Source organism: Cylas formicarius, unplaced genomic scaffold (assembly GCF_029955315.1).
Source record: "Cylas formicarius isolate icCylForm1 unplaced genomic scaffold, icCylForm1.1 PGA_scaffold_8__14_contigs__length_24414737, whole genome shotgun sequence".
Lineage (NCBI taxonomy): Eukaryota > Metazoa > Arthropoda > Insecta > Coleoptera > Brentidae > Cylas > Cylas formicarius.
In genome coordinates, this window is record NW_026844361.1 from 23,337,474 (window position 1) to 23,350,166 (window position 12,693).

The following is a 12,693-nucleotide window of genomic DNA, read 5'->3' on the forward strand; positions in this document are numbered from 1 at the left end:
ACCACATATCCCGACAATAGAAAACTTCTCCAAGATAGGCACTCGAATTATTGGAGTATCACAGGGTACTATCCTGTCCTCGCTTCACAATGTTCATAAACGACATGCCTAATCTTTTGGCAACTGACAATATAGATAAAACATCCTACCAGAACATATAATATATAAGTCGCACTTATAATTTTGCCAGTCAGGTCGTTTCAGACGTAAGACGTAAATATATCGAAAACTGGCTCACTAAGATCGAGCCCGGTGGTCGATGCACACCAACGGGCGCAAATCGACTTTTCGAAAGCTCTAGCAAAGGCCGATCGGATCACAACTTTTAATCGACACTTTCCGATTTTGATTGATCCATGCCAAAACCCTTTGTGCCCTCTCGGCGACAAAAATTTTCGAATTAACGTGTATTTTGGCCGTGTATCCTTGAATAACCTCCTGGATGGTTTTGTTAGGTGTTAAGGTGTAAAAGCTTTATGCAATGCCAGGTGCCAGTAAATGCTTCTTACAAAGTCTGGACGCTAACAATGCAGATGCAACCTTTGGAAGGTGCAAATCTCTAATTAAAACACTTCGGGCTCTCTGAAATCTGAGTCGGAATTAGATTCCTCTGATTCTGGCGATATGACGTTTTCTAGTTCGTTTGGAGCGGCAGGTATCGGTGCATCTGGTAGATGAGGAATTGGTCGAATAGCAGAGTCAAGATTGTGATTGTGATTTTTAACAATAACACCAAAGCTTCCTACCTTTTTGCCAGTTCCTTAACGCTTCAACGTAAACGAAACAAACAGTATTTTTTATGAAAGAAGTTATAGTTTGTCTACCACAGATATAACAAAAGTCATTTGGATTGTTCACACAATGTGACAACAGCCGTCGACGACCAACACAACCAAACTGCGCATAAACAGGTTACAAAGCTGTATTGATGCTTCTGAGTCAACTCGTGGCGTGGCCAAATCATATTTAATTTCATAAAAATCATGCCTAATACGGAACAAACATATGCAAGTCATATATTAATAAAATAACATTTTTAAGATATAGAGCGCTATAAAAAAAAAGACGCGATAGAGGAAAAATACGGGGTTTTTTGGAAAAAGGGCTCCCAAAAATACATAAATAAGCAAACAGCTTTCAAACATCAAAATCACCGAAGACCTGTGCAATCTGCGAGTGCCAAAAATTGAACTAACAAAGACACGGTGTTGTCGAAACAATTGCCATGTCAGAATATATAATTTCGTGAAAATCTGAACTTTTAGTTCTCATTTATTTTGAGTGCCAAAAATTGTTCATCTTCTTATCCCAAACAAAAAAACAACCAAAAATCCAATGCAACAATCATTAAGGGTTGACGTTCCTTTTTTGACAGATTTTAATGTAGCTAATCATCACTCTCCCACTCGCGTCTTCAGACAACCCAACATCGTCAACAAGGTCGTCGCCGACGAAAACTGGGGCTATAACATCGCGGGAAGGGGTGGATAAACCCGGCGGAGGCACCCCCTCCAGGAGCACCCCCCCGGACCCCCGAAAACGCAACAGAACGCGTCGTGGAGAGGTCAGTCACCCTCGTCGCCGTCGCAGTCGTCCGGGTGGCGGGGCATAAGGGGGTCAACGCGCGACAATCGACACGCACTACCCCAATTTCGAGACACGCCGAAGGGGAGAGAAAACGGACGGCGCGGTAGAAAAGTGACGGAGAAAAGGGGGAGCGAATATCGGGGGGGAGATGCAGACGCACGCCCCAAAAACTTCGTGCGTGTCATAATCGACATCAAAGGGGGGATTATAAATAAATACAGGCCCGCGGGGGAGCCTCCCCCGTCCATCAATTGTAAAATCAAATCGACGGCTATAATATAATATAATAATTTGACCTTCAGTTAAAATAATATAAACAAAGACTTAATTAATCAAAGTATAATCAATGACAATTCGGAAATATAGTCAAAAAAAAAAAAGTAAGACGCTGACTTTTGTGAATTTTCATATTTTTTGCGAACTTAGCAAGTCATTTTCATATTTTACTTCCTCCTGATTTGAGGTGCCATAGAAAAGTCTTTTTAAAACGGAAACCACGAGAATAAAAATTTTAAAAGTCAAAAATCGAAGTCTTGAATGTTTTAGATGAACCACCGCGATCTTCTTAATAAACTGCGTGAGAGGAGTGGATAGAGTATCCATATTCGAGGTACTGCGGGAGTGCCACAAGGTTCTCATTTGGAGCTGCTTTTTTTCTCATATTCATCAATAAAATATCTTACTCCGTCTTACGATGTCCAAGTTCCTTTGTTCCTCGATATAAAGTTTACTCTATGCAACTCTATGTAAAAATGTAAATTGAAATTCTTATCAAATGGCTTTCTTAGCAGATCGACAGCGATTTTCAAAAAGTGAACTCAATAAAGCTTCTATTTTGTAGCCCCATTTGGAGCAAAAATACTGTTAAAGGTGCAACCTCAGCACGCAGTTTGAAGAAGACATTTGAAGGTGTCTTAAAACCATAAAAATGTATTTTACAAACATTTTTTATTTAAATGAAATAATACTTTCTTCTAAAGCGACGGAGTTCTCACGCCACACCATTTTTTAGGTGCATTCTTAATTAATTTAACAATTAAATATCTTTATATCGGTGCATAACATAGCGTCACTCATCTTTCGTTTTAGGACCATGGTTACCGGAAACACCCTGTAACCCGACAGGGAATCGATCGGTATATAGAAACCTGCGTAAATGGCGGGGGTATTGAGACGAGGGAAGGGGGGTTTAAAGTCGGACGTGCCCTATGTAGGGGTTAAGCAAAATGAGTCCCCTGAGGGGCTAGAGGGAGGTAGGGGCAGAGGGCCTCGTCCGGCTTCATTATTATATAACGTTACGGTGTTGGTCCGGCTCGGTGGTCTAGAAACGAAGTAAATTTGGGCCGTTTGAAAAAAACCCAGTCGCAGCATCAATCGGGCAACGCAAACGTTAAACCATATATTGTATACATAATAGGGGGCAAGTCATTCATAAATAATAAGACGCTAGCTAGATGTTGAGTCGTTTAATGTTACAACTCTACATTCGTGGCTTCATTTCTTGTGATTTTCGAGTAGAAATCAAACACACACGTGTTGACATTGCGAGATTTTATTTTTGACCATATATGGGCACGGACCCGGGTCGAACCCAAAACACAAAATTAGACGGTTCATTATCAGCTGTGATGCTGCGGTGTCGGTTGTATGCGACGTTGCCGGAACGTGCGATTTGTCCCTAACACTAGATGTATTTTTTAATTTAATTTATATTTATTATATCTATGTACCGGGTATTCATCCGTACGTTGATTGATCCTAAATAAAAATGCTCAAACCCAGCGCAAAAGAAAAATACGACTTTTTTTTTATTTTCAAGTTCTGTTTAAAAGAATAGCATAAACTTTTTGTCCACACATGCCTGGTACCCATCGAACGGAGTGGAGACAACGACGGGGAAGCGGAGCACCTAAATCGACACCCGACGAGACGCGAGAGAAAAGCTACGGATTTTCTGGCTGTCTGTAAAAATTACTGCTTTCACGTGGCTGCTGCCGCCGTGAGAAAAGGGCGGAACGCGAGGTGGCGAAGAAGGGCTATCTATTCGGCGAGTTATTTTTTTTTTTAAAACGTCCACCTTGTAACAAAAAGAGAAAAAATAAAATTTAACATTGCCGTTGGAACGACCTGTGTAATACCTACGTTGCTAATTGGTATCACATAGACATTAACAACGATTTTTGTTCTGCTAGGTCTAACAACTCTAAACAAATGCAAATAAAGTTTGATAAAATTGCAATTGAGAAATAATTCCGACGATAAATAAACTTTTTGATTTAATATCACTAATTTTTACGGTATGTTTAATGGATTTTCTATAAAAATTTTGAATATCGATGTTTATGCACTGCATGGTGCTGGCAATCAAAAACAAGATGTCAATATTAACTATATTAAAGTGGATATACTTCTTAACAAAAAAAAGGTAAATATGCAGTTTTTCATTTATATCGTAAACATATCAAAAACTCTTTTGGCAATTTGGATTCGTTTATTGTATAATACTCACGTAATATAAAAGAGGCGACTTCTGACACGATTGGATCCAGATTAAGAACTCCGGCGGCAACCTATAGGTAATTTATATTATCGAAAAAACAAGTACGCCACTGCATTAAGCAAAATGATAAAAATCCGGAAACTCGTTTCGGAGGCGACCGTATAGGGGGCGCCATACATATGCAAAATGCCAGTCGGTTTCGAATCGCGGACAGTTTGAATACGATTACGTTAACCAGGTTCGAGACTCGTAAGAACAAAATGATTTTTTTCCGTTTATAGTGTCGTCGTCCGACAGGGATTCTCCCCGTTCCTCCCCTTTCTGCTTTCTGCTACTTCGTTGTCGTACTTTTAAAATCATCGTCACACGAACGTAGGTCAACAAACCATCAAATCTCGAGATATATAGGGTGACATTTTTAAAATAACTATCGATTTTAATACTTTTTAAGAAAAAATGATAGGCCACTGCTGCACAGCACAACAGAGACAATCAGACATGATGACAAGTCATAGATTCACTGTGATCGGGTCGTTTTCAGTGAAAAAAGCCACTTTCTGGTTTGCGGGCTCAGAATCTGTCGACCCTTGTCACATATTGAACACATACGGGATATCACATGTAAAAGTTGGAGTTGGTTGTCACAGAATGAACGTCCATTGGTAAATATCGAAGCTTAATGTGAACGCGCAAATCATTCATGAACTTTTAAGAATTCCTTTCGGTAAATTAGGTAGAAGCTTTATTTCTTATATTAATAAACTTTATAGTTAATACCTAAAAATTAATATATTTACATATATATATAAATTTAAAAAAAAACGAATGACAAATTAATGCAAGTAGACTGTAATAATCTTCAATAGCAAGCAAACAGGAGTCTTTTAGGGGCCTAGGCCTTTACTTTCAAAAAGTTGTTTACATTTAATTCTGCATTTCAGAATAACAGTATAAAAAATGTCACAGTGCTATTCATATACTATTTAAAAATTTTAAAAAATTGTCAATTTGGCAAATTTTAACTACTGTATGTATAGATAAAAAATGTGTTTAAATGTTCAGTGTGTTCCACCCGAGCTGCTTTTGTATGAAATAAAAGTTGCCACAAACAGAAATGTCACAGCTGTCTGGAATTTTTAAATACAAGATAATTTTGAAAAATTTACCTTCTTAGGGACCATTTGCAGTTCGGCTACAAATTAACTTATCAAAAAAGTGAAAACTGGTCTATCGTTCTTTTACGTACGATCCAAAACACAGCCGGTTTTCTTTTGAAATTCACAAATTTTCACATATAAACAAAACTTTCGTTTTTTTAATAAAGCATCCTGTATGTTTTGGAATATTTTTTTTTCTACTCCCGAAGCAAAAATTTCATTTGGCCAATTTTTTAACTACTTCTTAATTTTCGATATAGCAAACAGTTTAATTGCGGATAAGAATATATATGTCCTCAAGTTACATCTGTTAACAATTCAAGAAATTATTCAAAATAACATTTGGATTAAATGAATATTACGTCTTTAATACCCGCGCGCCCCTGATCTATACCTGATTTTTTTAACCAAAGTCAACCCAGAAAACGGAACGAATTTAAAGCCAGAGCCCCCCTCCCGCAGCCCCAGCCGAAACGCACGAATCGCCGCATCAAAAACCCTCCTAAAATGGTCGCACACCACCACTACCCACCCCGCACGCACAAGATGAACACTGATAAAAATAGGAAAATTGGTAGGGGAGAACGACCGGGGCAGACCTATAGGGTGGAGTGGACAACAATAGGGAACCCTACCTTTCTCTATGGGGCTTCCTAGGATCCCGCTGCGAGTAACCGCCCTTTCTAAATATGGGGTAACACGTGAGGGATCCGTCGCTTCGGTTTTCGATCCTATCGTCTCTTATTTTAAAATAAAGTAACGGTCTACGTCGATGTTTGACATTACGGAATATCCAAAGCACACTCGTTTCGTCCATACTTGGTTTGTTAGGGGGTGGGGGAGAGTTGCGTCGAAGGCAAGTAGACTTTCATTGCCAAGCACACTCATTTAACTTAGTCTCTCGCTCGAGGGACGGGTTCAAAACTTACCCTGAAACTTCACTTAATTTTTTCACCGCCTGTCGCGTCGAACCGCATGATTCCGGCTCGCGTCGGAATTCGATTTTCAAATTAGACTCTTGACTTAAACGATCGAGCACGGCACTCTCGATAACGGTCGAATTGAAACGCGCGGCATGGACCACGGAACCGCCGCCACCCGTCTTCGAAAAAAATCACGGAAGGCTGTTTTTGTCCAGTCTAGTCGCCGGGTTGACGGTGGGCCGTAAAATGTTTAAACTGTGGCGAAAAATCGCGTAGATATAATACAGGGTTTTCGATACGCTCCGGTTCGTCTGTTGCTAGGCGGCAGACACTTTTGGCGAAAAATAGCCAGAGAACATACCGTTCCAGTTACATAATATAAAAAGAGCTTCGAGACGACGGGGGCGGGACCCGCCACGCGGGAACACGATATTTGTACACCGAAAGAGTTAGCGCTGCAGTTTTTTTTGTGCTGCGCCCCACGCCGGTTCCCGGTGACTTCTTCGCCAAACTACATACCGCTCGAGCCTTCGCGTGTGGCTGTGTGTGCAAAAATAACCTTAAAAAACGAACCGCCGCTAATTTACGGAAAACTCCACGTTCCACCGAGACCGTCGCGAGACTGAAACGAGACGGGCACGCGATACGGCAGCCAGTCGAAAAGAGTAAAGGCGAAGAGACGACAAAATCACGCAAAAATCCGAAATTAGGTCAGACACACTCTGATCGGAATCTGATATAGGTGCTTACCTTAAAAAAATGCCGATTTTTCGACGACTCTGACCGTCACGGGGGCGGGCATCCCTTTCGAAAGATGAGGGAGGCCCCTTAAGGCTTGTGCGGCATCCGTTTTTCGTTTTGTTTCGCCCGGGAACAGACAAAAAATCGCGGAAAACCGAAACTGTACAGACACAAACCGTCTGCGGGCTACATTCGCGAATTGACGCGTCGCACCATCTAGCTGTGGTGGCGTGCGTTAAAATTCGCAAATGGATATCGCTCGAAAAAGTAGAGAACTTGGGACGATGTTTTAAATTTTCGGCGGCGTATTCTCCAAATCGTCCACCAGACATCAGTGGATTATTTATGGTGAGCGCGTAACCCACGTTCGTAGTTACTAGACCTAATTCAAAATGAATTTAAATGGTGACGTTCGCCGTGACATCTAGCGTCGTGTCGTATCAGCGACAAAGGCGATCGGACGACGAGGAAACTGTTATTCTTGAGGCATAGATGTGAGGAATTCGGGCTTGGGTGTCCTGGGGCAAACCAAGTATCAATATCAATGTTCTATGGATTAATTACAGTTATTACGGATAATTCGATATTTCTATGGGAAAAACCGAATTCTAGTCTGTTATTGGTAGAATTGCACCGTGTTATGTTTTTTTTCCCAAATAATACCAACATTGTTACGCAAATCGCTATACTTTGGTGGGAGTTTCGCAAAGGCTGTCAAAGCTAACCAAAACTAGACGGCGTAAAATGCATTCTTTATTTGCTACTTTCGATGTGGTTAGTTTTCGTGTAAGTGCTTGTTCTTGTGCGGAATAAAGCTTGAAGGTTCACTTTAAATCGATTGTTTTCCCGTAATTAACGATTATTTGACGTAGACTTTAATCTGTCACGTGCGTTGCATACTAGAGTATTCCTCAGAAATTGTCTATGTTGGTTTGGTTGACATAAGGCCGAAGAAAATTTGAGGGTTGGAATATGGAATAAAACAAAATTCGTGGAGAAACTGTAGTGATTTTTGAATTTGTGCACAATAGCCTGGTAAATAATTGGTATTAAACACTGGTAACCCTAACCTTAAACACTTAATATCTTTATCACAGTCATTTTTGGTACAACAAATCGTCATTTCGTACTAAGCTTTGGCGTCGGTCGCTTAAGTAAAAGTCAGCTGCCTGCGGAGGGATTAAATTTTAAGTGGTCCTAACAATATTCGGGTAACATAACCCAACTTTTTAACAGTAACCGTAAGTTTAAGCACCCGCTTGGCCATCCAGCGCTTGTCTGACAGCCGAAACGAGCGGAAACTTGCGCCCGGATCCCATTTTGCACGCGCCCTTGAAATCGTCCATATTTAAACAGTAAATCATGGCGCCTCCAAAGTTATTGTTTCTCACGAACTCCGCCTTGTAAGTTAAACTTTGCTCATCGTCGAACGATACCCACTCGTAGTACTTGGACGCGTAGGGGCTCAAAGTTTCCATGTCGAATACGGGCGTGATGCGGTTGCTCAGTAGGAAACTGCAAACCTGGGGGTAACTTGCGAACCCCAAGGTACCGAGTTTGCCGACACCTGAGGCTGGTGCATACGGTCCCTCGTTTCTAGGATTCATTAGACGGAAAGTGTGACCGTACGTCGGCAAACCGATCACTATTTTGCTCTTGTCCATTCCCAAAGAGTTCCAATAGTGACTTGAATAGTTTATGTTCATTGTAGCCAGGTAATACTTTTCCAAGGAGGACGCATAGAGGGGCGAATTGATCCCCGTGAATGGGGTTAGCCTGGTGTAGTGGTGGTAGTCGTAAGACATCAGGTTGATGTAGTCCACATAACTGTAAACAATGTTCAATCCAAAGTGAGTTAGTTCCTTACAGCGACGCTATAACAATTTCAAGCTCATTTTGGTGTTCTTTAAACCGATGACGTCCGACTACAAAAAACTGAGTAATCCTGTATACTAGGTATTCCAAATTTCTTTTTTTTTCATATTTTCGAAAATCTTTGGAATCTTTAGAGTTGAAAATGCATTTAGAATCAACGACAAAATGGGCAACTTTGAACTGGCTTCTGATCTGTTGCAGCTACCCATATCCCAACAGTGAGAAGCTAATTTCTGACACCCGGTAAAGCATAACTTTATTTTGTTAGAGAGACCCCTTTTATTTTGAATCCCCTCACTTACTCGTTGACGTAAGAAACGTCGTAGGAGGTGTCCACAATCTGCACGGGAGCAGCAACTGCCAGCGTAATCAGCAGCGCCATGTTCGTGTGTCGCGCAACCGCCCTGCGAAGCTCGTGTAGTAGCTGAGTAAAGTGTTGGCGCTGATGTTTGTCCGCGACTGGCTCCTCTCCGGGAAACTCCCAATCAAGATCCACGCCATCGATACCGTATGTTTTCGCAAACCCGATCACGGACTTTATAAACCTAAAAGGTTGGGTAGCAGTGAACTACGACCCGCCACCTGGCGGCGACGTATGCATTAAACTAACCAAATTCTATTCTATTCTGTGTGTCAATAGGTAAACGTCAACACTGTTAAATTTACGTTGTGGTTAATGGAAACTGTGTTAAACTGAGGCGCCGTTATAAACTTACGTTTTTCTGTTCGTATGATTTAGTACCATTTCGGGAAAACCTCGGTCGTTATAGGCCCCGCCAATAGATATCAACACTTTCAAGTTTTTATTGACAGCCTTTAATTTCACGGCCTGTCTTACATAAGGTAAATCAGCATCAGACAGGTAAATACTGTTATTTATTACACTGCCAAAGGCGAGATTTAGATGGGTGCAGAGATTGGGATCAATGTCGTTAACTTGCAAGGACTGCGCATTACTTGGAAAGTTGTAGTAGCATACCAATCTAAAGATTGACACATCGAGAGCTTGGTGGGGAGTTCTTTGAATTTCGGTGTAATTATTTCTGCGTTCATAGCCGCCATAAACTGACGCCCTATGGAGGTCTTTCTCTAAAACGACTAGAAAAAAAAAATGCAAACATTTTAATAGATAATACCCACTTGAAGAACTGAAGCTGCTCAAGCTCTGTTTTGGGTATAGCAGCTTTTCGTAAATACCAAACAGGATCATATATGTCGCGCAGAACATGGTAATGGGGAGGATAAGACATCCCACTACCAACAGAGCTTTCTTATCGAGGGTCCAGTGATCCCTAAAAATTATTTGATTTTTTTCTTTTTGTGGACCTTAAATAATTCGCTTACTCACGTCGGATTTTGAAGCAAAATGTAACGGTTGTGTTCGGGCGAAAACATTCTGGGAGTGCAACGCGAATCTGCTTAAAAATCGATCCTCGAAAAAATGCCGATCATTCTGGAAAACTTCTTGCGAGTTATTTTTTTTTAGTATCGGCCGCGACATCGCCGTAGGGTCAATCGCACAATTGAATTTTGATACATCATCCTCGTAAAATAAATATGTTTACAAATATTCCTGGCGTTTGCACTTTTTTTATAGACACACGCCTCTTTTTTATCGTTTGTTTTTTTTGCGCAGAATATTTGCGATATCGTTTGACACCTCAGATAATAGAGGTTAGATTTGGTTGGTTAGGTTTTGACAGAGATTACGCGGCGATTAAGTACTAATTACCGGTCAATACTATGAGGTAATGGGATGTTTCCATGAAGCACGAAATTTTAAAATAAAATTTCAGGTTACAACACGAAAGTTTAAGATTGGGTATTTGTTTTTGTGGTGTGTCTGTTCTACGTCAATAAGACAATTAAATCGCTACTGGTATGATGCATCCTTCCGAATACTTTCGCATTTTGTCCAGTTTTTAACGTACATTTAAAAATTTATATTTTTATAGACTTTTTTCTAGTTTTAAAGCTTTCTATTCTGTTTTTTTTTAACTTTTGGTAACTCCTGAATCTATCTACTGAAATTTCAAAGACAATTAAGATAGGTTGATAGTTTTTTTTTAGTTATATTAAAAAATTAAAATTTTTGGAATCTGAGTGTTCAGGAAAAAAAAATTAATATACGCATTAATAAAATATATAACTCGGTACATTACGGAGGCACTTAAAATGACATCAATAAATAAACTTACAAATAATTTAAAAAATTGATTTTCTGCTATTATACTCATGAAATTTATTTTATTTATGATTAAAACAAAGATTCTTAATATTTTTGAAAAACAACTTTGTGACCCAATACCAAATCGGCATTACTGATATAACGTAAACTTGCGGCTTCGTATTCTATGGTAACTATGCTTTTGCGAATGTTCTCAATTCCCTTGAAATAATCTAATTAGATAATTTTCTAATTTCTATCATTTATTTTTCGAGTATATTGAATTTTTCAAAGAACTATACAGTTGCGTTAAATAGCTTTGCACCGTTATTGCATACGGTTATAACAGGAGAGAAGTGGCATTATAGAAAAGACCTATTTGCATTCCGTGCTGGTAACCTCTCGACGGTCTTAACGGGCGTTGAGCTGATTCGCAATAAAAATAATTATACACGAAGATGCCGCATTTTCGCATTGAAACTAACGTGCCCAAAGGTAAAATACCCGCTGACCTACCGGCTAAAATTGCGCAAACCCTTTCCAAAGTTCTGGCGGGTAAACCACTCAACGTAAGTTTAAATTCAACATTATAATCACCATTTTAAAGCGATAATTTCAGTATTGCGCAGTGACGGTAGTCGGCGACGTAAACACCTCGTTTGGGGGCGACGCAACTAAGCCCGCTGCTCAAGCTACACTCATGAGCATCGGAGCGCTCGGACCAAAGGAAAACGTCAAAATATCCAAGGCCTTGGCTGAGGTTGTGGAACAGTCGATCGGGGTGCCGAGCGACAGGTGAAATGAAACTCTTTGCAAAATTCGGGTGTGTAATTGCGTTTTGCAGGATGTACATCCATTTCCAGAATGCAGCGGCCAGCGATGTGGGTTACAATGGTACGACATTCGGGGAAATCTTCGGCGGTTAAGCCGTTTGTCCAAGCTCTCCCAATAACATCTAAAAAGTCACCCAGGGGCCTAAATTTTCAGAAAAACTACAATTTATTGAGTGTTCCTGTTTTTATTGCTTTTATTTTTTATTTGAGTCCGTTTTGTGTAAAACAATACTATGCTCTAAGTGTTTTGTTTGAATAAATATCTTTGGTTCAGCCTTATTTGTCATTTCCAATAATTTATAAAAACATCAGGGTTGATAACTTTCTTTACACTGATGAATTGAATTCAAGGGCCCTAAATAATTGTTACATTTCGTCCATGAGATTTTTGTACTTTTCTGCAGTTTTTTTTAAACTCGAATCTCCACTCACTTTATTCGCTTTTCGCCCGAAAATTTGTCGCAACCAACAAAATTGATTTCGAAAAATTGTGGCTGTGTCAGTCATCAGCTCTGTACCACGGGCCTCGTAGTCTATAAAGTCACTAGGCAACTTTGTATTTTAAAGGCTTTTTGTCCTAGAGGGCCCTATTTTTCTATTATGTTTCTGCAGACCACTATGGAACTTTGGCAAAATCGATGTAATTTCTTTGTGCATACTCTCTATGGTAAATATTAAAATTTGTACTGGTAATTGCGATTTAAAATGATATCTTTTCGAATATCTTACGTACCCTATAAGATAGATGAAACCTGTAAATCTCTCTGGACACAATTTACAATACTGCTCAAATGAAATTATCCCATTTTTATCAGTTTTTCTTTTGTCGCCAATAATTTACCCGCAAAATCTGAAATTTTCAGGACCTTTTAGATTTTTTGCTCATAAACGACACACCCTGTATATAATT

The 12,693-nt window shown here is 39.8% G+C and overlaps 2 protein-coding genes across 2 annotated transcripts; one reads left to right on the top strand and one right to left on the bottom strand.

Annotated features, from left to right (window-relative positions):
• Positions 1–7,639: 7,639 nt before the first annotated feature.
• LOC132706386 (chitinase-3-like protein 2) lies at positions 7,640–10,491 on the bottom strand. The gene is made up of 5 exons (XM_060677695.1): positions 10,132–10,491; positions 9,924–10,075; positions 9,500–9,881; positions 9,086–9,328; positions 7,640–8,735 (listed from the first exon to the last, which is right to left on the bottom strand). The coding sequence occupies exons 1-5, from the start codon at positions 10,176–10,178 to the stop codon at positions 8,156–8,158; spliced, it is 1,404 nt and encodes a 467-aa protein (XP_060533678.1). The 5' UTR covers positions 10,179–10,491; the 3' UTR covers positions 7,640–8,155.
• Positions 10,492–11,152: 661 nt separating this feature from the next.
• LOC132706387 (macrophage migration inhibitory factor homolog) lies at positions 11,153–12,062 on the top strand. Its single transcript, XM_060677696.1, has 3 exons — positions 11,153–11,519; positions 11,570–11,745; positions 11,795–12,062. The coding sequence occupies exons 1-3, from the start codon at positions 11,409–11,411 to the stop codon at positions 11,874–11,876; spliced, it is 369 nt and encodes a 122-aa protein (XP_060533679.1). The 5' UTR covers positions 11,153–11,408; the 3' UTR covers positions 11,877–12,062.
• Positions 12,063–12,693: the final 631 nt, after the last annotated feature.

What these genes read in the sequence shown, in the direction of transcription:
- LOC132706386 (XM_060677695.1), bottom strand. Translation starts at nt 10,178, where the DNA reads ATGTTTTCGCCCGAACACAACCGTTACATTTTGCTTCAAAATCCGAC. An exon ending in ATTTTGCTTCAAAATCCGAC is followed by an intron (nt 10,076 to 10,131) that starts GTGAGTAAGCGA and finishes AATAATTTTTAG; the next exon opens with GGATCACTGGACCCTCGATA. An exon ending in AATCATACGAACAGAAAAAC is followed by an intron (nt 9,329 to 9,499) that starts GTAAGTTTATAA and finishes CCAACCTTTTAG; the next exon opens with GTTTATAAAGTCCGTGATCG.
- LOC132706387 (XM_060677696.1), top strand. Translation starts at nt 11,409, where the DNA reads ATGCCGCATTTTCGCATTGAAACTAACGTGCCCAAAGGTAAAATACCC. An exon ending in TGGCGGGTAAACCACTCAAC is followed by an intron (nt 11,520 to 11,569) that starts GTAAGTTTAAAT and finishes CGATAATTTCAG; the next exon opens with TATTGCGCAGTGACGGTAGT. An exon ending in ATCGGGGTGCCGAGCGACAG is followed by an intron (nt 11,746 to 11,794) that starts GTGAAATGAAAC and finishes TGCGTTTTGCAG; the next exon opens with GATGTACATCCATTTCCAGA.